The sequence below is a fragment of the Lissotriton vulgaris genome, chromosome 5 (assembly GCF_964263255.1).
Source record: "Lissotriton vulgaris chromosome 5, aLisVul1.2, whole genome shotgun sequence".
Taxonomy (NCBI): domain Eukaryota; kingdom Metazoa; phylum Chordata; class Amphibia; order Caudata; family Salamandridae; genus Lissotriton; species Lissotriton vulgaris.
The window spans coordinates 183,918,383-183,942,981 of record NC_141693.1 but is presented as its reverse complement, the minus strand read 5'-3'; the positions used below and the strand labels follow the sequence as shown (position 1 = coordinate 183,942,981).

Genomic DNA, 24,599 nt, shown 5'->3' with positions numbered 1-24,599 from the left:
AAGTTGAAGGAAACAGATATAACAGATCAGCCAGTTGAGCTTGCCAGAATCATAGAAAAGTGCTATGAAGAATTAGGTAGAGACAGCTTGGGTGGGAAACCAGTAAAGCCCCAACTGCTCGAAAATCCTGAAAAATGATTTATTAAAAATAATTCAAACACTCCTAAAAAGAGTTGGGATGGAAATAAACAATCCACTCCCAAGGAAAAAGTTTTCCAGTCCAGAGGAAGGTCTCCTCGACGGAGGGAAAGAACTCCGACTCGAGAACACCAGTCTCCCCAGAGGGAGCCCTCTGAGAAAAGATATAACCTTAGAAATAGGGATAATCTGAAAAAACCTGATAGATATCAAAGTATTGATACACGTCCCTCTCAATCTTTTTCGCAGAAATCGGAAAGAAGAGGACGGTCAGACCCAGGAGAGCACACCAAGTCCAAAGACAAGGAAACCTGCTCAGAGTAAAAAATCTCAATTTCCGAAAAAGAAGGTAGCCAGTATTAGAGTAATCAACCATGCCGAGAATACTGAGGACACAGTTGAAAAACGGGGAGTGGGCACAAACAATGTTAGACAGTGCAGCAGAAATCAGTATAGCCCGCAAGATCTTGATGAGTCATCTAGAGACAGTGGACACGAATGAATACATTCAGGTTGAAACTGCCGACACCAGACTTAGCGAGCCCCATAAGATATACGAAATAACATTGCGTATAGAGGGTGATAAGACTAGGAAAATAAAGGGTCTATTTTGGGATAAACTCTCAAAAGGCTATGATATTCTGTTAGCTGAAAAGGATTGGCCCCCAGAGTTTGTCAGGGAGTGCCCTCGTGGCGAAGAAATGATCATGCCTGCCTTCTCGAATCACATTCCGATTCACAAAAAATGTACTTATGCAGTATCCCATTAAGCAAGAAGCTAAAAAACAAGTCAGGGAGATCTTAGATCAACTTGAATACCAGGGGGTGATAGAAACATGCACCTCTCAAATGAACAATCCTTTGTTTCCTGTCTCCAAGCCAGACAATTCATATCGTCTAGTTTTGGACTACAGACACCTTAATGCATGTTGCAAAACTTTTACAGTACAAAACTCGCATAGTGCTGCCCTAATGAACAAAATAGTTAGGAAAAAATATAAAACGACATTAGACATATCTAATGGTTTCTTTTGTCAAAACATTGCACCAGAAAGCAGGTATTTGACCGCTTTCTCCGTAATGGGGTCTCCGATAAAATTCTGTCGACTCCCACAGGGGTTCAAGAACAGCCCAGGACTATTCTCAGCTAGGGTAACAGAGTTACTACAAATATATGATGATGAGGCATTATCTTACGTAGATGATATCTATCTCACAGACGACGACTTGGATACTCACTTGAAAAGAGTGAACACCATTATACTTGGGTTCGCAGCAGAGGGTTACAAATTCAACTTTAAAAAGTCTCGAATTGCCCATCTGACAGTATTATTTTTGGGATACGAATTATCAAGTGAAGGAAAAAGCCTAGCGGACAACTTCTTAGAGAAGTGCGCTGTACTGCAAGCTGCAAAAACGCTGAAGAATTTACAATCCATACTAGGTTTTCTGAATTTCGGAAGAACATACATTCTAAATTACGCAGAGAGGGTTAAACCTCTCTACGAACTAATTAAACCTGATTTTAAACAAATCAATTGGACTCAAAAACACACAGAAATTTTGAGATCACTGCAAACAGACATTTTAGCAAAAACAAAATTAGATACACGTGACAACGCACGCGATCTTGTAATCCGAGTCATCCCAGGAAGATGCGGATTCACGTACCTAACCTCTAATGAGGGAGAAAAGGTACCAATTTCAATTAAATCTCACTTGTACACACAAGCAGAAAAAACATTCAGTCACAAAGAAAGAACTGTGAAAGCAGTGAAAATTGCATTAGCAAATGAACGAGAATTAGCACATAGTAAAAGGATTAATATCCTCACAGCGGAATCCGCCTTCGAGGCGCTATTCAGCCCAGTAAACCTGCCTACAGTGTCACTGGATCCGAAATGGATACAGTGTATAGATTCTCTAGGAGCGGAAGATGTGAAATACTATTTCGCCCCGCAATTCGAAGAACTGAATGATTTAGAATAGGAAGAAGAATATCCTCTGCCAATCGAACTTCTGCCTCTCCCACAGTACGCCTGTATAATCTATACAGATAGATTTATACAGCATTTTAACGTAGAGAGCAAATCCTACGATGCAGCCTGTGCGATTGTTAAAGGTCGTTGGCCGTGCGGTAAATTCAGACCGAAAGTAACAAAAACTGAATCAGTAAGAAACTGTTCGGCTCAGAGAGCTGAAATCAGATCTTTAAAGATGGCGCTCGAAAATGCAGAACGTGAATTCCCGACACTAATCGTGTGCGATTCTCATTTTTGCGTCAACTCTTACAATAATAAACTGCAGAGCTGGATTGAAAACGATTACAAAGATGACACAGGTGCCACAATAAAGCATAAATTGCTCTGGAAACAGGTAGCTCTTTTACAGAAAGAACTACAAAAGACTCACGTGATACACGCACAGAGTCTTCAACGTGATGGCGTTCACGTTGCAGGGAATTCATTGGCTAATACAGCCACAGCGGAAGCAACTAAACCGGCTTCCGTAGCCACAAAAAAGCGTACAGAAAAATACATAGACGGGGAAACCATGCTGGCAGTAAAAACGACCATAAAAGGCGACTGTGCAGCACTACCCGTGAACTATCCACTCAATTATGCATACGTAATCGATGCAAACTCCGTTCCTTTTGCTCGAATCCCTGGAGTGGGGGATAGGGTAATTCCAAACATGAACAGGAGAATATTTTTAATAGCAGACGCACACATGGGTTTGGGTCCTAGGCACAGAAAGATCAAGGAATCCCTGACTGAATAACAATCAGTATACTGGTGGCCGGGAATGAGTGTGCAACACCAGATATATGCAAATAACTGTGAAAACTGCAACAGGGATCGCAGTAGTGAACTATGCTACCGGCTACCAATCAGAAACAGCGTAACGCTGTCTACACCCCATCCTGCGTCCTATTAATTATTAAGGCTAAACACACTTAAAGAATTTGGCCTCCAGCGCTCGGCTGACGCTAGAACGGTTATAAAAGATCTGCGAGTCTTTATCGGCACATACACAATTACCACGTTCCATTCTGACCAGGGTCCTGCTTTTAGCTCTCGAGCTTATAAGGAGGCCATGGCCAGCATGGGAATTGGGTTGCGGTATTCTTGTCCATCACACCCCGAAGGGAATAGTGTGGTTGAAAGAAAAAACCGGGACATAAAGCGATCTATAACAGCGAAGGTATTAGGTTCAGGCGCTGGGTGGGTCAAACATCTAATAAGTGTCCAGACCAGTCTTAACAATTTGCCAAGAAATTCTCTAAAAGGTTTCAGCCCATACGAACTATTGTTCGGAATTAGAATGAGAGTTCAGGACTTAGATAGTCAAGTATCAGTGGTACAAGATAAAAAAACAGACTTTGACATCAAAGATCGTTTGGCTGTTTTACAGGACTTGAATGAAACAAGAAAATCCTTAAGCAACATAAAGTTAATGCAACAGCCAGATACCACTGACGAGGCACCACAAGCAACAGCCCCAGCAAGGCCTGTCTGGATTCCAAAGATTGGGGATCTAGTCAGAGAAAAAATAGCGGTGAAGAAGGAATTGGGGCCTTCTTACAGAAAAGCAGTACCTGTCTTGGCAATCACCGGAACAAGATCAGTAGTACTACCGCCCCTTGCTGGTAAAAAGGAGAACAGAGTTGTATCTATCGACCTGGTAAAACCACAAGCATGTGGCCTATAATCAACAGTAGGCCCAGTGGACTCCCAAAAAACAACAGAATACCCAAGCTTGCAACAATCCAAGAGGTTCAAACTGAAAGACTAATCACATTAAATAAGCCTGCAGTGCACAGAGAAGGACTATGCAATAATGCCATGGAACTCGTGCCTCTTGAGACACAGATTGAAACAGTTTGTCAAGAAACACCAGTCTACAATGATGTGGCATCAGAAAGTGCTACCGAAAGACAGATTGAAAGAACAATCCCAACAATTGACAGAGCTGCCTCTGGTTATTTCATCAACTTCGACAACTTTTCCGAGGATCAAAGTAACCCCGAAGTGATGCCAGAAACAAAAATGACTTTTAAAGAAAAAGCAACGGAACTCTTTCATCAACTGAAGGAAATCTACCTTATTTCCCCTTGGTTAGAGTTCTGGTTCGGTCTAGGTGTATTTTTCCTCCTGCTTTGGCTCATCATGGTACTTTGTTTGGGAAAATTCATAGAGGGAAAATATAGTACAATGGACACAGCAAGTCAGAACATCAACTTAGTCCTCAAACCACACAGATCATCCCACGTGAAGAAAAGAGAACTGTCAACAGTAAATGTCACAGCCATTCCAATACCCGGTGGGGTAGTATGGGAGAAAGCTGACTATGAGATCTATGGTCCGGTCGAAATCCTGAAGTATCCTCATCAACTGAAGGTTTCCTTAAGTGACTTTGTAAAACATAGAACATTCTCTGATGATTGGGACTTTAACAGTATTAATGACATGATATCTGATTTAGTAATGCCAGCTAGATTCACAGAACATGATTATTTACAAGGTTCGTCTAGTTATGAACAGTTGTTCTGTTACACACATTATGGCGATCATTATTTGCATAAATCTGCACAGCCTAGAAATGTTTTTAAGCATAATCAATTGGAACATTGTGCTACACCACCTAAAAGCAGTTCTAAAACATTCTTTGAGAAATTCAAGTACTTCTCAGGGTTTAACACCAGTGATGCAGAAACGTTTTATTACAAAATGTTAGATAAAACAGGAATGAAAACAATGCTGACAAATACTAAATTAATATATTCAGAAGCATTTTATGAAAAAATGATGACATTTGGTTTTGATTATTGGAAAAATAACATTGAAACAAAAACCATTTGGGGTACGAAAGATTGGCAGGTACAAGGTCTAGAAGCACTATTCAGAACCTGCATGATACCAGAACAAATTATGTTTTTAAATGACACAATTCACCAAACATCCTGTCTTGACCTAGCTAAGATCAAAGACCTAAACAAACCGTCTATTCCAAAGCCAATACCTGAAAATGCAACAACAGATATTGTGATGGACGTAACTAAAATTTTACATTTTAACAGAACACATCCTGATTGGAAAAAGTGGTTAATCTGGCCTACTGACACAAACAACTGTCAAGATAGATTCCTGAACAAAACACAGGGGTTAAAAATGACCAGACAAGACCCTAGATACTCCCAGAGACAACATCCAGGGATAGTAACAACATACAGTGTAGGGAAACTCTGCCTCGAATGGCTAGGATCATCCACACTGGCTGAAATTAAGCAACACTTGTCTTTACTTAAAGATGGTGCTGATTTCCGCGATTTTATTATGGGACCACGCAAACAGCGTCAAAAGCGTTTCATAGCGACCAGTATCTATGCTGCGTACAACGAGGCTTGGAAAGTCACACAAATTGAAACAGCAGAAAAAGTACGAGAAATTGATCGTATTAATTTGGAAAAATCACTTTCTGTAAGTGGACAATGGGTTAATGACTCTGTCCTCCAGAATATATTCGTTGGACAATATTGTATCTTCTGCCTTTGACATAATAGACAGAGACTTGCTAATGTTACAGCATGGCCAGTCGCAATTACGTTCTATTGTACAATTAGGCTGGACGCTGCAAAATCTTCGTTCAGGCTATGTGCCTTGGCGTTTAATCAACACAACGTCATTATTTTCCATTTTTAACCTTACTGATAAACAAATCAGCTTGGCACAGAAATGAGCAGACTATACAATCCTGAGCATCGAAAAACTTGAGGGATTACCATTGACAATGTCAGAAAGTCCTGTCATTGTATGGATAATACACGGAATTATCACTATTCTGATAACAACTTTCCGATTTAAAAAGTGCCTTGAATACATACCTACTGGGCAGTATGAACGATTGGGTAAAGGATATGTAAAATCAGCATGGAAATTACCATACACTCATTCATGCTATAGTGACAGCGACAAAAATGTATTTCTTAGTGGTGAAAACTGTAAACGTTCACTAAGCGGTATACTTTTGTGCCAGGGTATTAATTTATACGGAGCCTGTGAAGGTAATTCCAACAACCTTTCATGCCACCAGCTTGTCACACCTGCAACGCAGATAGAGCCCTTCTTTCTGCAACTCGCGAATGGGAGTTACATTCTAAGAACGGATCACAGATGTTGTGGCCTTGTTCCAGGGAAACGTTATCTCGTAAGCGTAACTTCCATGGTCAAATGCTGTATGCAAGCATTGTTCCCGAGCGGGCCTGGAGACATAGAGACTCCCATCTGGCCTCGTCTGCATTTCTCTTCTATACGAATTGATACTTTAAGCAAAATTAAATCTGTTCTTTTACAGACAACAGTGCCCATAACGTCATCAAAAGAGACGTATGATCTCCTAGTTGCAAGGACAGCTACGGAGGTTCATGACCTTTTATCAACAAATTGCCCCGTGCATTTCGTAGAAATGTTGAGCCAACTCCTTAACATGTCTAGTGCCACAGGCATCCCAGGCATATTTAAGACGATTTTTATGGGACTGCTAACACCATTTCAAGCAATTCTGGGAATCGTTCCAAATTTTGTCCACTCTGTTTTTGGCGGCATACCCCTATTTTTGGGACTTGTAGCAGGGATTTTATTTTTGACCCTCCAGCTTCGTTATGGCAAGCCACAGCTCAGACATGACTCCTATGGGAATGGAAGAAACAATCCTAGCAGTTTGCTACCGGGACAGAATAACTAGAGTCCTTGGATTGGCCAGGCTGAGAGATCTAAACATGACCTGGTTCCTTTCATTCAGACCGATATGGCAAAATTGCATCTTACCTGTACTACGATGTATGCTATGCGGAGATGAGTGCGTGTTGGACATCTGTCTTTCACTTCCATCAGCAGTACCAATGGATATCGATACTTTGCTAAGTCCGATAACGGCTCACGCATTGTGTTGTCCCAGCGGCTACCAATCCTGATGACGGCATTCGTTGAGACTCCTGTGCTACGACTAGGTGGTAACAGTGGAGCGAGTGACAAAAGCAGCATCACCCAGGTACGACCTTCTGTGAGCATTGCTGATCCCGACTTTGATGACAGCAATCATTCTCACACCTGCCAAGTTACAGCACTATCGAATTTGGTTGAACTGTCACCTGATTTTGTAGACCAATTCTTTGAGAGCCTGTCTGATTTGATGTTCTCACCTGAACAGAAACAATAACTTAAGAGAAGCATTCCGACACACAGCGTTCCCATGAACTCTGGATTCGGCCTTCAGTTTTGAACAACAAAAACTGCTAAAAGCGTTGGATCTCTAATTTCCCCGTTCAAGCAATAATTCTTTTGAATTGAACACTTTTTAATATTCACCCTTTTTCTGGCACGAAAAATTCTTTGCTTAAAGTAAAACTATTCATAGAGAACAGAAGCTTCAACTTCTATTTCTAAAATACATCTAGAGACATAATAACTTTACACCAGCCTCTAGCACATTTTACTGCAATGCATTTATATGTGATGAAATTATCTCGCCCTTCTTCTGTTTCAGAGATATTTCATGTGTAATTCGTTTTGCATAATCGTTCATTGATTTCATATGCCATAATTTTTGAATGATTTCTATGCTTCAAAAACGTACAGTACCTATATTTTCACGTATTACAAATACGCCTATTTCAAATGCATATATGTATTTTGGGGTGGGCAATGTTACACATGCATCTTATTGCTCTAGTTTTAGTAATTTGATGGACATGAATTTGTGGCGTGGGTGTCGCGTTCTAATCTAGGACCCTGATCGATACTGTGACCTTATGCCCCTATTCGGCTATAAATCCATTTATTCCCTATATTGGCATAACCGTTCAAGTGCAATATTCAGAAACTCGTCTCTGGCCTCACACGAACAGAGCCACATTTCAGAATCGCTTTCTCTGCCACTTCCTTTGCAACCAATTAGTGCAATGACATAGCAGAAGTTACTATCTGAGATTCCTAGATTAACACTCCGAGTTCTTCAACAAGATAAAAACTCAGCAACCTGGAAATCCCCGCTTGCTATGTTTTGATTAGTAATAGAACTCTAATGAGCACTGATAGACGATCACTTCCTAGTGACATCTTTATTGACGTCTTATGTCCAAAAACTTACGTCAAACAAGGCACCTTTCAGATATAAATATTACCAACGTTGCCTTAAGCAAACGCTGTCTGCTGTTGTTTTCGCTGAAGCTATCAATGCCATCGCTGAAGTAGCTGTCATGCTGATGATACCATAGCTGCTATCGCTACTGCTATCGCTGCTAACGAGCGAACGATGGTGTGGTGAACTTAGGAGCTGAACAGCCGTCCCCTGCAAGAGCCCAGCAGATGCAAGCTGCCCGCGGACGCTGCCCCTCCTCCTCCTCGACGTGCTGAGAAGAGACGCTGTCTTTCTCCTGCAGAGAAATCCAGCTCCGGCGTTTCTAGTCTACCCTTGCGGGTGACTGGGATATCGACCCCCTGAAGGAGATACCAGACCTCTATCATTCTATTCCAGAGGTATGGTGTTGACTAAACCCTTAGAGAGAATTCTTGAAGCAAACCTTGGCAAAACCAACTTAACTTAAAGCTACTTACTTACTCCCCTCCCAAGTATTAGGCTTAGGTCAGGTACACTGGGGTAGGCATAGTTAGAAGCACCAGTTGAGTATTTTAGCCTAATGTATATATGAATGTATATATGTTTCATTCATTTTAAACCATTGTATGGCTAAGAAACCATATCAATGCTTTTACAGTATTATTTCGCAATACTTATCTTACTGTACGTACTTTTTATATTAACAAGTCTTGCAATTGTGGCAATTCATTTCTCTTGTACGAGAAGAAAGACTGTTCAATAAATGTTACCCTTTATTGACAACGCCCGTCTCTCTATTCTCTACATATTGTGAAAGTAAACTGCACAACCACTGACTGAGTAAAATAACTGTCTATTGTTTCACACGACCCTAGAGATTGACTCTTATCTGAGGAGCAAAGTTGTCATGTTGCACGGTTGTTGGAAAACTGAATCCCTTCTTGGCTGTGCCAGGGAAGCTGATCACTTCCTATTCAGTCAAGAAAGTTTCCAGTGACCTCTGAGCTAGTTGGTAACAAACCCAATTAAGTTTAACATAGTCAGTGGAGGCCTGGAAGATCCGCACTTCTACGTCGATACTACTGTTTATGTTATTCCAATGCGCAGGGCCTATTGAGAAAATAGGAACTACACTACAGAGATAGATGCCTTTCAACCGAATGCCCCTAATAAATGCCCAAAGTGTTCATGGTTAATTTCCTCTAGGAGGTTTTTTTCAAAGTCCCCTTTGCATTGCATTGTATTTTATTTTCATACATGTTGTTGTCTTAAACACCATGGATGCTGTTTGTTTAATGGGAGAGAGTTTCTGGTTAATTGAAATCAAATAAAAAATGGCAGCGATATCAGTTACTTATTGCACTGAAAGGTGCTCCTCATGCTCTCCCCTTCTGTGTTCTGCAGACAGGGACAGTGTCGCTCTTCCAGCCTATAAGAGCCACCTTGGAGCAGGCTCTGCCCACACCGTTTGGAAATTCCAAAATGTTCATTCGTCAGAAGAGTTCAGCCTCCCTTAATAATGGGGGAGCCATGTGAGTACAAGACCCTTCCCACTCTGTTACTCTGGTAGCTTATCTCAATGGATCTCACTGTGCATGCTGTATATGTACCTGAGCTTTCCCAAATGTCCGATGTGTACAAGACCTTTTGACACTAGCCTCCTAAGATCTGTGTTTTGTCTAGCCTCTGCCTCTGTGGGTCAGAGAGGATTGGCATATGTAATAATTCCCAGAGTGCATATCTTGTGAATATCAACGTCTCTTGCATGTCTGATGCATATCTCCATCATCCTCCCCACTCCATTTTTCTGTGTGAGTACCTGACCTCATAATAGGCATGTTTAGTGAATTCCTGCTATTATCTATATGCTTTCTGAGTATCAAGCTTTTCCACCTCTGTTCTTCTGTGTAATTACTTGACCTCCCAATGTTGATGACTTCAAGCTTCCTCGTTTGCCGCCTGTGTCAGTAGCTACCCTATGCATGTTATGTTAGGTTATGCTAGGAAAACTTATAGAGTGCACATACACCCAAATGTTTCTTGGCGCTGTAACAACCCTGCAGGAGAGGAGAGAGGGCTTTGGCTAATCCAAAGCTTGCTTAGACATCTTTGTCTTCAAATCATTTCTAACCTCAGAAGTTGGGTTCCAGTCTAACCAAGGAAGGAAGAGAGTTCCTTAAGATGGGGGCCAGAACAGAGATTCTCCAGTATTAGGGGTGTCTTTCATAGATTCACATGCTTGAATATTCCCCGTCGTCGAAGTGGGAGTCCCACAGTACATAAAATTGTAGTAAAATATATATATATATATACATATAGAATATTATATAATTATACATATACATAAGAAATGTAATACATATAAAATATATAACGTAAAGTTAAAAGTACCATAGAACTGAAAAAGGCCCATAGAAGCCTTAAAGGGAGAATTCACTTTAGTGTCATATCATAGTCATTATAATAGTCCACATTCCTGCCAATCAGGCAACAGCACCCTCTAGAACCTTCTCCTCAGAAGCTCAAGCCCTCAGATTTTCTACCGCACGTCGTGCGAAAGGGGTCTCCCTGAGCTCTGCTCAGTTCTTCAGCTCGTTTGCTCATTTCAACTCTCAAGATGTCTACAACTAAAAAAATCATTATTTAGACCTTGTTCATCCTGTGGAAAGCTTCGCCTTTTTCATGAAGATCCTCACAGTAAGTGTATTTACTGTCTTTATCCGGACCATGAAGTTAAAAAAGTTTTGCAGGACCTTCTCCTAAAAGACTTTAAAAGACAGAGAGGCCCGTCTCCTTCTGTGGCTACAGAAGTTGAAGACTTCCAAAGATCCTGTTTCTGACATGGAAAGCGTGTCTTCTTTCCATTCTAAAGCCTCTCTTAAGCGTGGGTCAGAGACTGAGGTGCCTTCTCCTTTCCTGAAGAGAAAGAAGCTCGTTGGTGCTTCTAAATCTGTCTCCCCACGGGATTTGCCAGCCTCCACGCCTACGGGACCTGGTTCTCTGGTGTCGCAATCCCAAGCTGTGCCCTTGTCATCTAAAACGGGCGCTAGCTCGTCGACGGGACCGTCGACGCGTCCGTCGACGACTACGAGATCCGTCGACGCTGTACCAACGTTGACGACAATGTGTTCGATGTCAACGAGGACTACGACGACGACGTCTACCTCGTCGTCGCCGCTTCCAGAGGTGAGGCCTATTTCCTCTATTCTCAAGTTATCGTCGACGGCCAAGACCTTTTCGACAGCCAAGACCTCGTCGACGGCCAAGACCTCGTCGACGGCCAAGACCTCGTCGACGTGCAAGACCTCATCGACGGACAAATCTTCGTCGACGGCTGCATCCTCGTCGACGGTTACCAGCCCGTCGGCAGCAATATCCTCGTCGACAGTGCCGTCTACGCTGACGATTCCACCTTCGTCAACAACTGCCTCGTCTATGGCAAAATCCATGACGACGACTTCCTTTTTGTCAATGGCTCCATTGACGGCACGCAAATCTACGTCGATGAAGACAAAGGAGAAGATATTGTCTCCGTCGCCTGCTCCATTGCCATCTACATTTGTTTCCACTGCCACCTCGTCGTCGACGGGACCGTCGACAACACACCATTCTGATAGATACATCTGCCAGTGGATTCCTCACCTTGTGAATATCCCCTTGCGTCAGCAACACATTCGGAAATTCATTTTGTAGCTTCGCGCCCACATGGACTTGGACGTCATGGAGACACGGCATCGCTCGCGTCTCCGCTGACGTCACCGACGCCTACAATAGGCCCACGCCGGCGTGATGACATCAATTCCCTTTTTTCCGAGTCGTCGACGCTAACGGTTTCGGGATACTCACTAGCTGTTGGTTCCCTGTTTTCTTATTTGCTTGCTTCTTTGTCTCCCTAAAATGTCGGCGAAGAAGACCGGATTCAAGCCCTGCAGGGAGTACGGGAAGATGATGTCCATAACGGATCCGCACCAGGACTGTATCTGGTGTTTAAGCTCCGACCACGACGTGGATGAATGTTCATCTTGCCGAAAAATGAATCTAAAGGCCCTGCGAGAGAGGGATACCAAGCTTCTTGTGGCGAAGCTGAAGGCCGACATGGGTAGGAAGACTTCAAGATCCCGCTCGAGGAGGACGAAGTCGAGGTCGAAGCCAAGATCAAGATCCAGAGAGGAGTCGGCTTCGAAGTCCTCGTCGGACCATGTTTCGAGGTTTCATAAGAAGCACAAAAGAAGGACGCATGAGTCTCAACGTCATTCGGATGAGAAGTCGGGCTCAAATTCGAGGTCGCCCAAAAAGGTTCAATCGAAGGTGATCCCGCCGCAAGAGAATTCGGATCGGGAAGGTGAGGCCTCACATTCGGAGTCGCAAGTTCAATCTCCGACTCTGGCTTCTAATCCGTCTTCTGGCGCCGTCACCGGCTCGAGAGGAGAAGGTGGAAGTCCCTGTGGAGGAGGAAGAATCGGCGCATGTAGAAGAGCCAGATTCGATCCCACCTCGAGAAAGGTCAGAGGGTGTTCATCCACCTTTTCCTGCACCAGGCCAAGACCCATCAGCGTTCCTGAACGCTATGTATGGCGTATTCTCAAGGGCATGGTACCCCTCTTGTGCACCTTCGGGTCCCATGGGTCCACTGGAATTCAATTTGGGTGGTCCACACTCTTATGCTCCGTCTCCGTTCATGCCAGCCCCGACGCCGCCGTGGCAGTACCCGGCTCCGCCGAGGTCGTCACCGGCTCGGCCGAAGTCGTCGACTCCGGTACCAGCGTCGCCCGCTCCAAGCAGACCTCTGGAGCTTCCAACTGGGCCATCAGATTCGGTACCTACGTCGGCTCCGGCTCCGTCGGAGTCGATGGTGGATCCGGCTGCGAGGCGTGTAAAGGAGAGGTCCAGGACGGAAGCACAACGCCTCATGGAGGAACGAAGGTACATCGAGTCTCATCCAGACATGGAGGAAGGTGAGCTAGATGAGGATTGCTTCGAAGAGCTGGCTGATGCTAGTGGCCTAGATTTTTCCCCAGAGTGGGAATTACCATCAGGTCAAGATGCGCCTTCGAAGGATGTCCAGCCATATCATGTGGTGATGAGGAAAGCAGCAGGTCTTTAAGATTTGGCATTACCTACTGCTGAATTTAAGTCAAATCTGCTGACGGAAGTACTACATTCACCGAGCTCAGCAGTGGAGCCGTTACTCCCATTTAATGAGGCTTTAACTGAACCCATTATGGAGGTGTGGAAAAAAAACGCTTTCTGCACCTGCAGTATCAAAAAGTGTGGCGAGGAGATATAGGGTGGCACCAGAAGACCCTGCCTTTTTAACATCTCACCCGTCTCCTGAAAGCCTGGTGATTCAGGCTGCGTGTTCTAAGAAGTCAGTTTGTGCTTTTCCCCAAGTACCTGGTGACAAGGAGGCTAAGAAGCAAGATCAAGTGGCCAAGAAGACATTCTCCTCTGCAAGTATGGTGTTAAAGTCAACAAATGCCACTTGTCTCATGGGGAGGTATGTGCACGCACGTATGGGCTCAATGCGCACTTTAGTTCCTAAGATCCCTGATGACTGCAGGGGTGACTGTGAGGAAGTGTTGTCTGATACTGAAACAGCAGCACGACAAGTTATCCAAAGCGGTCTAGATACTGCTGATTCTGTGGCACGGATCATGGGCACTGCGGTAGCCACAAGAAGGTCAGCTTGGCTAAAATCCTCTGATTTTTCTGTAGACGTACAGGCAGCACTGTTGGATCTACCATTTGATGGAGTTGGACTCTTTGGCAAGAAGGCAGATACAGCCTTAGAGAGGCTTAAAGACAGCAGAGCAACTGCTAAATCTCTGGGTCTTCAAGTAAGAGGTTCAACGACCAGGAAGTTCAGAGGATTTGGACGCTCTTCATTTCTTACCTATAGACAAGGTCAGCAGCAGCAACAGCAGCAACAGCAAAATACCTTGTATAGGTCATACAGGGGAAAACAAAAGACTCGTCCTCGAGGATGTCAAGCTTCTGCCTCCTCCCTCTCTTCCAACCCCCCAGCCTCAGAAAAGCAGCCCTAGATCCGCCATTCAGGATCATGTGGGTCCGGTGGGGGGTCGGCTAACCTACTTTCTACGGGGTTGGGAATCGGTTACATCAGATCTTTGGGTTCTCAATCTCGTAGAAAATGGGTATGCCCTTCCCTTTCGGGAATTCCCTACCAATTACCCTCCTTGCCAAGGTTATTGCACAGAGGAACATCTGTTACTTCTACAGGAGGAAGTTCAGACTCTGTTAAGAAAGGGTGCGCTAGAGGTGGTCCCAGAGCAGGAAAAGGGTCAGGGATGCTACTCCCGGTATTTCCTGATCCCCAAGAAGGATGGCAGACTTCGTCTGATCCCGGATCTCAGGATCTTGAATCTCTATCTGAAACAGGAGAAATTCAAGATGCTCACCCTTGCACAGGTTCTTCAAGCGCTGCTGGAAGAAGACTGGATGGTGTCGCTCGACTTGCAGGATGCGTATTTTCACATACCAATCCTGAAGTCGCACAGGAAGTATCTCCGTTTTACTGTGGGGTCGCAACACTACCAGTTTGCGGTCCTTCCTTTTGGAATTACTACTGCGCCTTGAGTCTTCACCAAGGTGATGGCAGTGGTGGCAGGACATCTCAGAAGGTCGGGAATCCCGGTATTCCCTTATTTGGATGACTGACTGATCAAAGCAGAGTCTCCAGAGAAAGTGCTCCAACATCTGCAGGAGACAACCCAGTTGTTGTACAGGTTGAGTTTTTCAATAAATGTACCCAAGTCTCACCTGGTGCTCTCCCAGCGCAACCTGTTCATAGGTGCGGTACTGGACACAACTGTGTGCCGTGCATTGCCTCCTCCTCAAAGGATTCGCGACATACAGGAAATATTTCCTTTATTTTACAGTGGAGCGGTTGTTTCAGTCCTGAAGGTCCTTCGCCTGCTCGGTCTGATGGCTTCATGCATTCTGTTGGTCAACCATGCACGCTGGCACATGAGGACGCTCCAGTGGTGTCTCCGCAGGCAGTGGTATCAACACAACGGGGATCTCAGGGAGTCAGTGAGGATCTCAAGAGAAGGTGCAGCGGATGTGTCTTGGTGGGGCGTGGAAGGCAACTTGTCTCAAGGGAAGCCTTTTCATCTGCCTCATCCGGTGGCCACAGTAATAACGGATGCACCACTCTAGGGTGGGGTGCTCATCTGGGGGATCTGGAGGTCAAGGGTCTTTGGTCTCCAGAGGAAAGGTTGCTTCACATCAACCTTCTGGAATTGCGGGCGATACGTTTGGCGCTCAAGGCCTTCCTCCCTTCCCTTTGCGGTCAGTCGGTTCAAGTCCTGACGGAAAACAGGACTGCGATGTGGTATATCAACAAACAGGGAGGAGTGGGGTCGCAGTGTCTCAGCAGGGAGGCACTGCAGCTCTGGTCCTGGGTTCAGGACCATCAGATTTGTCTGATGGCAAATCATCTGGCCGGAGTTCTGAACGTTCGTGCAGACAATCTCAGTCGGCAGTTCTCGGCCGACCACGAGTGGAGGCTCCATCCAGAGGTAGTTTGCGACATCTTTCAGATGTGGGGAACTCCTCGGGTGGACCTGTTCCCCACTCACGAGAATGCTCACTGCCTGTCATTCTGCAGTCTCCAGTATCCAAAACAAGGAGCCTTGGGGGACGCGTTTCAGTTGAGTTGGGGAAGTCAACTCCTTTACGCGTTTCCTCCCATACCATTAATTCCTCGGGTTCTGAGGAAGATTCGCCAAGACCGGGCCCAAGTCATATTGATCGCCCCGGATTGCCCAAGAAGAGTGTGGTATACAGATCTTCTCCACCTCTCCTCTCACCCGCCGCTCCGTCTCCCTCTCAGGGCAGACCTCCTCTCTAGGATGGAGGGGCAGGTTCTACACCCCCACCTCCAGACATTACACCTTCATGCCTGGAGATTGAACGGGGCAACCTGAATTCCTTTTCTCTCCCGCCTGATGTGGTGGATGTCATCTTATCAGCCAGGCGTGACTCCACTAAGTCCATCTATTCATACAGATGGTCAAAATTTGTTGCATGGTGTGGAGAGAAATCTATTGACCCTTTGAAAGCCCATTTATCTGATGTTCTTCAGTTTGCTCTCTCTCTGGCGCAGCATAGGCTTGCAGTTGCCACAGTTAAGGGCTATCTTTCAGCGCTGTCGGCTTTTCTCTGCTTGCCAGACCAGCCTTCTCTTTTTAAGTCTCCTGTAGTTTTAAGGTTTCTGAAGGGCCTCACAAATAAGTTCCCTCCAACACCTTTTATTGTGCCTCACTGGGACTTAAATCTTGTTTTGACCTTTTTAATGGGTGCTCCTTTTGAGCCCCTTCACAAATGTCCTATGAGGCTTTTGACTCTAAAGACAGTCTTCCTCGTTGCAATAACCTCAGCAAGGAGGGTAAGTGAGCTTCAAGCTCTTAGTTCCAAGCCCCCATTCTTGACCATTCATGCTGATCGAATGGTTCTTAGGACCAGGGCTGCTTTTTTCCCTAAGGTGGTGACTCCTTTCCACCTTGGACAATCTATTACCCTCCCTACCTTTTATCCTCCCCCTCACCCTTCCAAGGAGGAGGAGAGATTGCATCGTCTAGATCCTAAGAGGGCGGTAAGCTATTACATGGACAGAACGAAAGACTGTCGTATGGATGACCAGCTCTTCATTGGTTTTGCTGGTTGTAAAAAAGGAAGAGCGGTCCATAAAAGAACATTGTCAACATGGATCGTCCTCTGCATTAAGATCTGCTACTCTTTGGCCGGTAAGGAACCACCAGAGGGTATACGGGCTCATTCTACAAGGGCTAAGTCGTCGACCTCAGCATTGTCTAGAGGTGTGCCTGTAGAGGATATTTGCAGGGCCGCAACTTGGACCTCCCTCCACACTTTCGCGAAGCATTACTGCTTGGATACCGAAGTGAGGAGGGAAGGTCACTTTGCGCGCTCTGTCCTCCAGGACTTCCTGGTTTAGAAGAGTGGACACCCTCCTCCGGGAGTGGGGACTGCTGTGGGACTCTATTCACAAGGTGAGGAATCTACCGGCAGATGTATCTATCAGAAGAACAAGTTACTTACCTTCGGTAACGCTTTTTCTGGTAGATACAATATCTGCCTGTGGATTCCTCACTGACCCACCCGCCTCCCCATTGTCCACTCTTCTATACCAGAGTTACTGTAATGTATTTACTTCATGGTCAAGAAAATGTGTTATTTCAAATGTTTTACTGCATTTGCTTCACACTGTGTGTGTTACCTTGACTATTGTGTACTGTGTATACTGTGTATATATCTTTTGTCATTGTTCCGTCCGTGTGCCTCGAAGGCACGGAAAAAAGGGCGGAACGGATGTCATCACGCCGGCGTGGGCCTATTGTAGCCGTCGGTGACGTCAGCGGAGTCGCGAGCGATGCCGTGTCTCTATGACGTCCAAGTCCACGTCGGCGTGAAGCTACAAAAAGAATTTCCGAATGTGTTGCTGACGCAAGGGGATATTCACAAGGTGAGGAATCCACAGGCAGATATTGTATCTACCAGAAAAAGCGTTACTGAATGTAAGTAACTTGTTCTTCCCTTGCTACTGCAACTACGTTCACAGTGGTCACAGCTTCAGTGGTCAAACGCCAAGTTCCACTGAGTCCTATAACTGATGCTACTACTCTTCCAACACAATTATTTGAGTCCGCAGAAGAGGATTCTGATGTCGGTTCATATGTGAAAGACATCTTTCGTCCTGCATCCAGTCCATCTGAACTCAATATAAAGTGCCAAGAAGATGATGAAGAGTATGAGGACGAGGGGTGTGCTCTCTTTCCCGTCCATGATGCTCGCTTTGCTGCACCTCATGAAGAACGAATGACTCAGATACCTTCCTCCTTGGTGACCAACCTGCAGCATATGTTGGACGATTGTAATCGCAGGTTCCCTCCATCTGGGCCTACTTCTCCAACTCCTCAACCTGTGGCGCCAGCATCAATACCTACGGAGACACCGCGATCGCCGGTCCGTCCACAGCAGGATACAGATGATGATGAGGATGTGCACCAGGACATTGATCAGGATGTAGATAACGTCCTCACGGATTGGGATGATTTTAGAGCCCAAACACCATCTACGCCACCGACTTCCCTTTGCCTTCCCCGCCGATGGACATCGGAAGCTTTCATAATTTAATGGTACGTGCTGCCAAACGTTTCCATTTAACCTTAGAGATGCAGCAAACGGATTGCTTCCTCTGTGACTTCAAAGATAAACCCCTCAAGCAAATCCATACCATCCCAATTATTGATTTTATTTGGCAAGAGGGTCTTAAACTTATGGCACGACCAAATTCCATCCCTGCTGTATTACCACGTCTGGACAAAAAATACAAGGCGCCTGCAGATTCTCCAGCATGCCTTGTTTCACACCCTAAGGCGGACTCCGTCCTAACGCAGGCTGCCCAAAAACGTTCAAGGAATCCAGCCACTCCGCTAACCTCTCCTCCGGACCAGGAAGGATGCGGATTAGACTCCATCGGCAAGAAATTCACCACCATGGCTGCCGCAACGGTGTTATGTTATGTTAAAAAGATTTCTACCGCGCACGGTCACCAGTCGGTTTCATGGAGCTCATAGACAAAAGCAGGGAGGATAGGCAGTGAGGATTAATCGTAGGCTAGCTGGAAGAGATGCGTTTTAAGAAGTTTACGAAAGCAGGTGTAATCGGGACAAAGTCGTATAGTTGTGGGGAGGGAGTTCCAGGTTGAGGGGGGCGAGAAAGGAGAAGCAGGAGCCACCATGTTTTTTTCGTTTGAACCTGGGGACGGTTAGAAGGTTGTGTCGGTCAGAGCGGCCAACTCCCTGGCCATCCTGGGAAGATACGACCGCCAGATGTGGTCAGAAATCGCAGCCTTGATTGACCAGCTCCCAGATTCCGTCCGAGCCGAGGCCCAGACGATAGTCCAAGAAGGAGAGAAAATCTCTTCAGAGATTATTGATTGCGCTGTTGACATCTCTTCAACAGGGTTCAGGCCACTTGCTGGAGCTGCTGTTTTACGACGCCAGGGCTGGCTCAAATCTATGGCTTTTTTTGGCCTGAGGTGCTGGTGAGAATTCTTGATTTGCCATACAATGGTGATTCCCTTTTTGGCAAGCATGTGGATTAGGCTCTAGAATCCATTAAAAAGGACACGGATACTGCTCGTGCCTTAGGGAACCTCCAGTACAGGAATTGGCCTTTTCGAGGAGCACGTGGCAGAGGCAGCTCTTCAAATTTTCGTGGCTCCTCCCAATATCGATCCTATGGCGACAACAAGCAAAGATACAGCTACCAATCTCAAAATCGCCAAACCGATTCAAGACCTTATCGGAGGAAAAATAATTACAGGGGTGGAAACACCTCCAAAAAGCAGTGACTTCCCCAGCAACAAGTGTTCTCAGACTCTGAAGATTGGAGGTTGAATCTCCCACAACTTATTAAATTGGTCTCATATCACCTCGGATCGTTGGGTCCTAGACGTCATCTCGAAAGGACGTGTTCTCAAGTTTACAAAATTTCCACCAACCCGTCAACCTTCCGGTCCCCCTCCACCTCATCTACAGGATCTGCTGGCTCAAGTCAAAATCATAATAACAAAAGGGGCTGTCTAAGTGGTTCCTCGAGCACAACAGGGCAGGGGCTTTTATTCCCGCTTCTTTTTAATCAAGAAAACGTCAGGAGAGTGGCGCCCCCTTCTGGACTTACGAGCCCTCAACAAATTCATCAAATCACAAACTTTCCGAATGTTGACCCTACTGGAAATTTTACAATACCTCAACCCCGGAAAGTTCCTCTCCACTATCGACCTCCAAGATGCATATTATCATGTGCCAATGCATCACAAACACAGAAAATATCTTTGCTTCACTCTCGGATCGAAGCGCTTCCAGTTCAAGGTATTGCCTTTCGGTCTTCGGTCAGCGCCGAAAGTATTCACAAAGATCATGGCTCCGGTCGCAGCTTTCCTTCGCTTGCAAGGCATTCAATTTCACCCTTATCTGGACGATTGCCTGATAAAAGAACAGACACGTCAAACAGCAAGACAGCATACTCAGACTTGCCTGTCACTCTTCCGCACCTTGGGCCTTTCTGTCAATCAGGAAAAGTCTCATTTTCGCCCCTCACAACAGAGAATCTCTCTAGGAGCCTTAATTGATTCCCGTCTGGCACAGGTGTTTGTATCACAGGAGCGACAACTTCGAATACTCAAGATGGTCGCTTTTCTAAATTCAAAAAAGTCTGTTTCTGTCTGGATCTTGAAATCTTTTCTGGGCATGGCTTCCTCTTGCATACATCTGATCCCGCACTACAGACTTCACATGAGTCATACAGGAGGAGGTGGACAAACAATGGAAACAAATTTCGGGGTCGTTCAACGACAAACTCTACCTGACCCCCCGCATTCAAACAGCTTTGGAATGGTGGGCTCACCTTCCAAATATCGCCGCTGGTCGGCCCTTCCAGGAAACAGCTCCTACGCTTACCCTCACAACGGATGCTTCCTTGGAGGGTTGGGGGGCACACCTCAACGGAATGTCGGTCAAGGGTAAATGGACTGCAGCTCAATGCACATGGCATATAAATCGTCTAGAACTCCTGGCCATCTTCCTTGCCCTGAAATCTTTCCGGATGCTGATACAAGGCCAATAGCTGCTGGTGCGGACAGACAACACCACCAGCATGCACTACCTCAACAAGCAGGGAGGTACTAGATCTCTTCTGCTTTCCAAACAGGCGCAAGAGATCTGGAATGGGGTGATTCAACACCAGGTTCACCTGACAGCAGTTTTCGTGCCGGGAGTCTCCAACACCCTTGCCGACTGTCTCAGCAGATCCCTGGCAGACAATCTGAGTGGGAACTCCACCAACCCACTCTGGAGTACATCTTTCGCCAGTGGGGCTAACCACAGATGGATCAGTTTGCGACCCCAACCAACCACAAATGCCTACGCTTTGCAAGTCGGCATCCCCACAGAGAGTCGAGCGGGAATGCGTTTTCGATAAATTGGTCGAGCAAATTTGTCTATGCTTTTCCTCCGCTCCCTCTCGTTCCGCGCCTGCTGCACAGGATGAAGCTTCAACCATGCCACATCATACTGATTGCGCCCAGGTGGCCACGTCGCCCGTGGTTCAGGGACCTCCTCCTATTGTCCCAGTGCGATACGATACCTCTTCGCCCTCTGCCTCACCTGCTCACCATGAACCAAGGACGGATTTGCCATCCGGATCCGGCATATCTCCAACTGCATGCTTGGAACCTGAACACAATGAGTTTGCAGGTCTGAATATCACTCCGGAGTGCAGGAAAGTGCTGGCTCATGCACGTGCTCCTTCCACCATTAAAACATATCAATTGAAATGGAAGCGTTTTTGTGTTTGGTGTCACAAAGGAAGCCCTTGATCCAATGCACGCCAAGCCGGAGCAATCCTGCCTTTTTTCTTATCTCTAGCGAAATCAGGACTTTCTCATTCCACTCTTAAAGTCTTTCTGGCAGCGATTTCCCGCTTTCGTCATGATGGCACCACATCTCTGTATTTCTCTCGGATCATTCGACAGTTCTTCAGAGGCCTCTTTCGAATGTATCCGCCCATATGTCGTCCGCCGCCTTCGTGGCGCTTGAATCTGGTTTTATCTCAGCTCCTCCTACCTCCTTTTGAACCCATCCATTCAGCGGACTTAAAATTCTGCAAATGGAAGGTTGCTCTTCTACTCGCGCTTACATCATCAAGGCGAGTAAGTGACATCCAAGCATTCACAATCCAACCTCCGTATCTTCAATTCTCCAAGGACGCTGTTACTTTACGGACAAATCCGAAATTTATTCCCAAAGTTCCTTTGGATTTCCATCTGAATGAGCCTGTCATTCTCAAAACTTTCTTCCCAAACCCTCAGTCTCCCGCTGAGAATTCTCTGCATTCCTTGGATCTAAACCGTTGCCTGAAATTCTACATCACGCGCACCGCTACTTTTGGAAAATCAGACCAGCTCTTTGTGGCCTATGGCCGAATCTGCAAAGGACAGCCAGTCACTAACCAATCCATTACTAGATGGATTTCTTCTGCCATCTCTTTCTGCCATTGCCGGGCCGGCAAGCCTCTCTCTGCTCCGGTGTGAGCACACTCGACAAGGGCTGTGGCATCATCTACCGCCCTCTTTGCTGGAGTGCCTCTGCGCCAGATCTGCAGAGCTGCTACGTGGTCGAGCAGACACACGTTTACGAGGCACTACTGTCTGGAGTCAGCAGACGCCGCAGATGCTGCTGTGGGCCAAGCTGTGTTACAAAATCTTTTTAACTAAGGTGAGCCTCTGTTTCATCCCCGTCTCCTGTCATAAAAGGTTTTGCCATATGTCTGAATGTATGCTAAATTAATTATTCTATGTTTTAACTTACCTGGTTTTGAAATGCCTTTTATGACTCATATATTATTTTACTGCTTTCTACTCTTATTCAAGCATGTGAATCTATGAAAGAAACCCCTAATACTGGAGAAGAACATTAGTTACTTACCTGTAAACTGTGGTTCTCCAGTATTGGTGTCTTTCATAGATTCACATGCGACCCACCCTTCCTCCCCTCAGAGGCTCTCTTCTCCTCATGCACTCTTGGTCACTTTGGTGCTACGAAAATCTGAGGGCTTGAGCTTCTGAGGAGAAGGTTCTAGAGGGTGCTGTTGCCTGATTGGCTGGAATTTGGACTATTATATTGACTATGATATGTTACTAAAGTGAATTCTCCCTTTAAGGCTTCTATGGGCCTTTTTCAGTTCTATGGTACTTTTAACTTTACGTTATATATTTTATATGTATTACATTTCTTATGTATATGTATAATTATATAATTTTCTATATGTATGTATATATATATATATATATATATTTTACTACTATTTTATGTACCGTGGGACTCCCACTTCGACGACGGGGAATATTCAAGCATGTGAATCTATGAAAGACACCAATACTGGAGAACCACAGTTTACAGGTAAGTAACTAATGTTCATCTCTGTGTTACCTGCTCTCTTTACTTGAACCGAGGGATCCTCATCTGGTTGGCAAGAGAGGATGTGAGTTCTCTAGTAGGAACATATTTCTTGATTCTGCTTACTATAAAGACTAGGGCTTAGTCATGAATGAATTTATAAATAATACAAGCTGTTTTGAAATAAAAACTCTTGGTTTGATGGGGAGCCAGTAAAGCTTTATTAAGGCAGGAGAGATATGCGTGTGTCTATGCAGTCTACAGATTATCATCGCTGCTGTATTTTGAATGATTTGCAGTTTGTATAAAGAAGATGCAGGGTAGCCCAAATACAAAGAGTCTGCATAGTCCAACCGGGACACAATTAACACCGCAGTAGCTGCTTTCAAGGCCTCGGGTGACAGAAGAAGAGCGACCTTCCTAATGGGTTTCAATAGGCCATAGGACCTTGCTATGATTGGCCTGAATTGGGAGATCATGGATAGTTTATTGTCTGCCACGATGATCAGGTTCTTGGCAGAGACCACAGGAGAGGCACTGAGCTTACAGGGCCTGTAGATGTTGGCTCGAGATCCATTCTATGGTTGAGAATAATCAGCTTAGTCTTATCTGTGTTTAGTTGGAGGGAGTTAGTGCCCTTGCAGTTCCAAATGAACTTCAGGGTAGATTAAAATTTCTGATGGGACTGGTCAGTACTCTCAAGCCCGAAGATGAGTTGAGAGTCATCAGCTCAGTTGTAGAATCTACAACCACAACCAGCCAGTGCTAAAATCAATGTGCAGATGTAAACATTAACAGCAAAGGAGATAATGCTGAGACCTAAGGAGCCATACAGATAACATGGGTCTTAGAAGAGGAAAACGGGCCTAGCTGCACTTCGTGTGTGCGGCCTCCAAGGAGGAATGTGGCCTCTTATCTTTTATTTTTGCTTCCTGTTTGTCATTTCTGGATAATCCTCCACCAGTGATCTAACTGCAATCTATCATCATATGAAATCTTGTAATGCTGTAGACCATAGGGCAGGCAAGTGTGCACTACTCCTGCACATTCTACATCTACGTGTGAGGGAAACAGTGCTGGAAGCCACACTGTATATGTCATGGCTGTGAGAAAATTTTACACTTCCTTTGCCCGTGCTCTGAATAAGTGAAGTTGCACTGTAACATTTGAGTGGTAAGTTTGCACTGATGATGCACCTGTGCTGTGTATATGAAGTAAAGCATATACTGCAGTTGCACAAACTCCATATGTCGAAGTATATCAGGAAACCTTGCATTTCAGCTCTCAGATGTACCTGTTCTATGTTTGATTGAGACTTGCATCACTGTTGTCTTATCTCTG

At 45.3% G+C, this 24,599-nt stretch overlaps 1 protein-coding gene across 1 annotated transcript in view; it reads left to right on the top strand.

The window, feature by feature from the left end:
- Positions 1–24,599, top strand: part of CACNA1B (calcium voltage-gated channel subunit alpha1 B) — a 1,091,759-nt gene that overhangs the window by 1,008,432 nt on the left and 58,728 nt on the right. Inside the window, exon 42 of the mRNA XM_086921120.1 lies at positions 9,661–9,788. Coding sequence (XP_086777246.1) covers positions 9,661–9,788 — 128 coding nt within the window. The remainder of the gene's footprint in view (positions 1–9,660; positions 9,789–24,599) is intronic.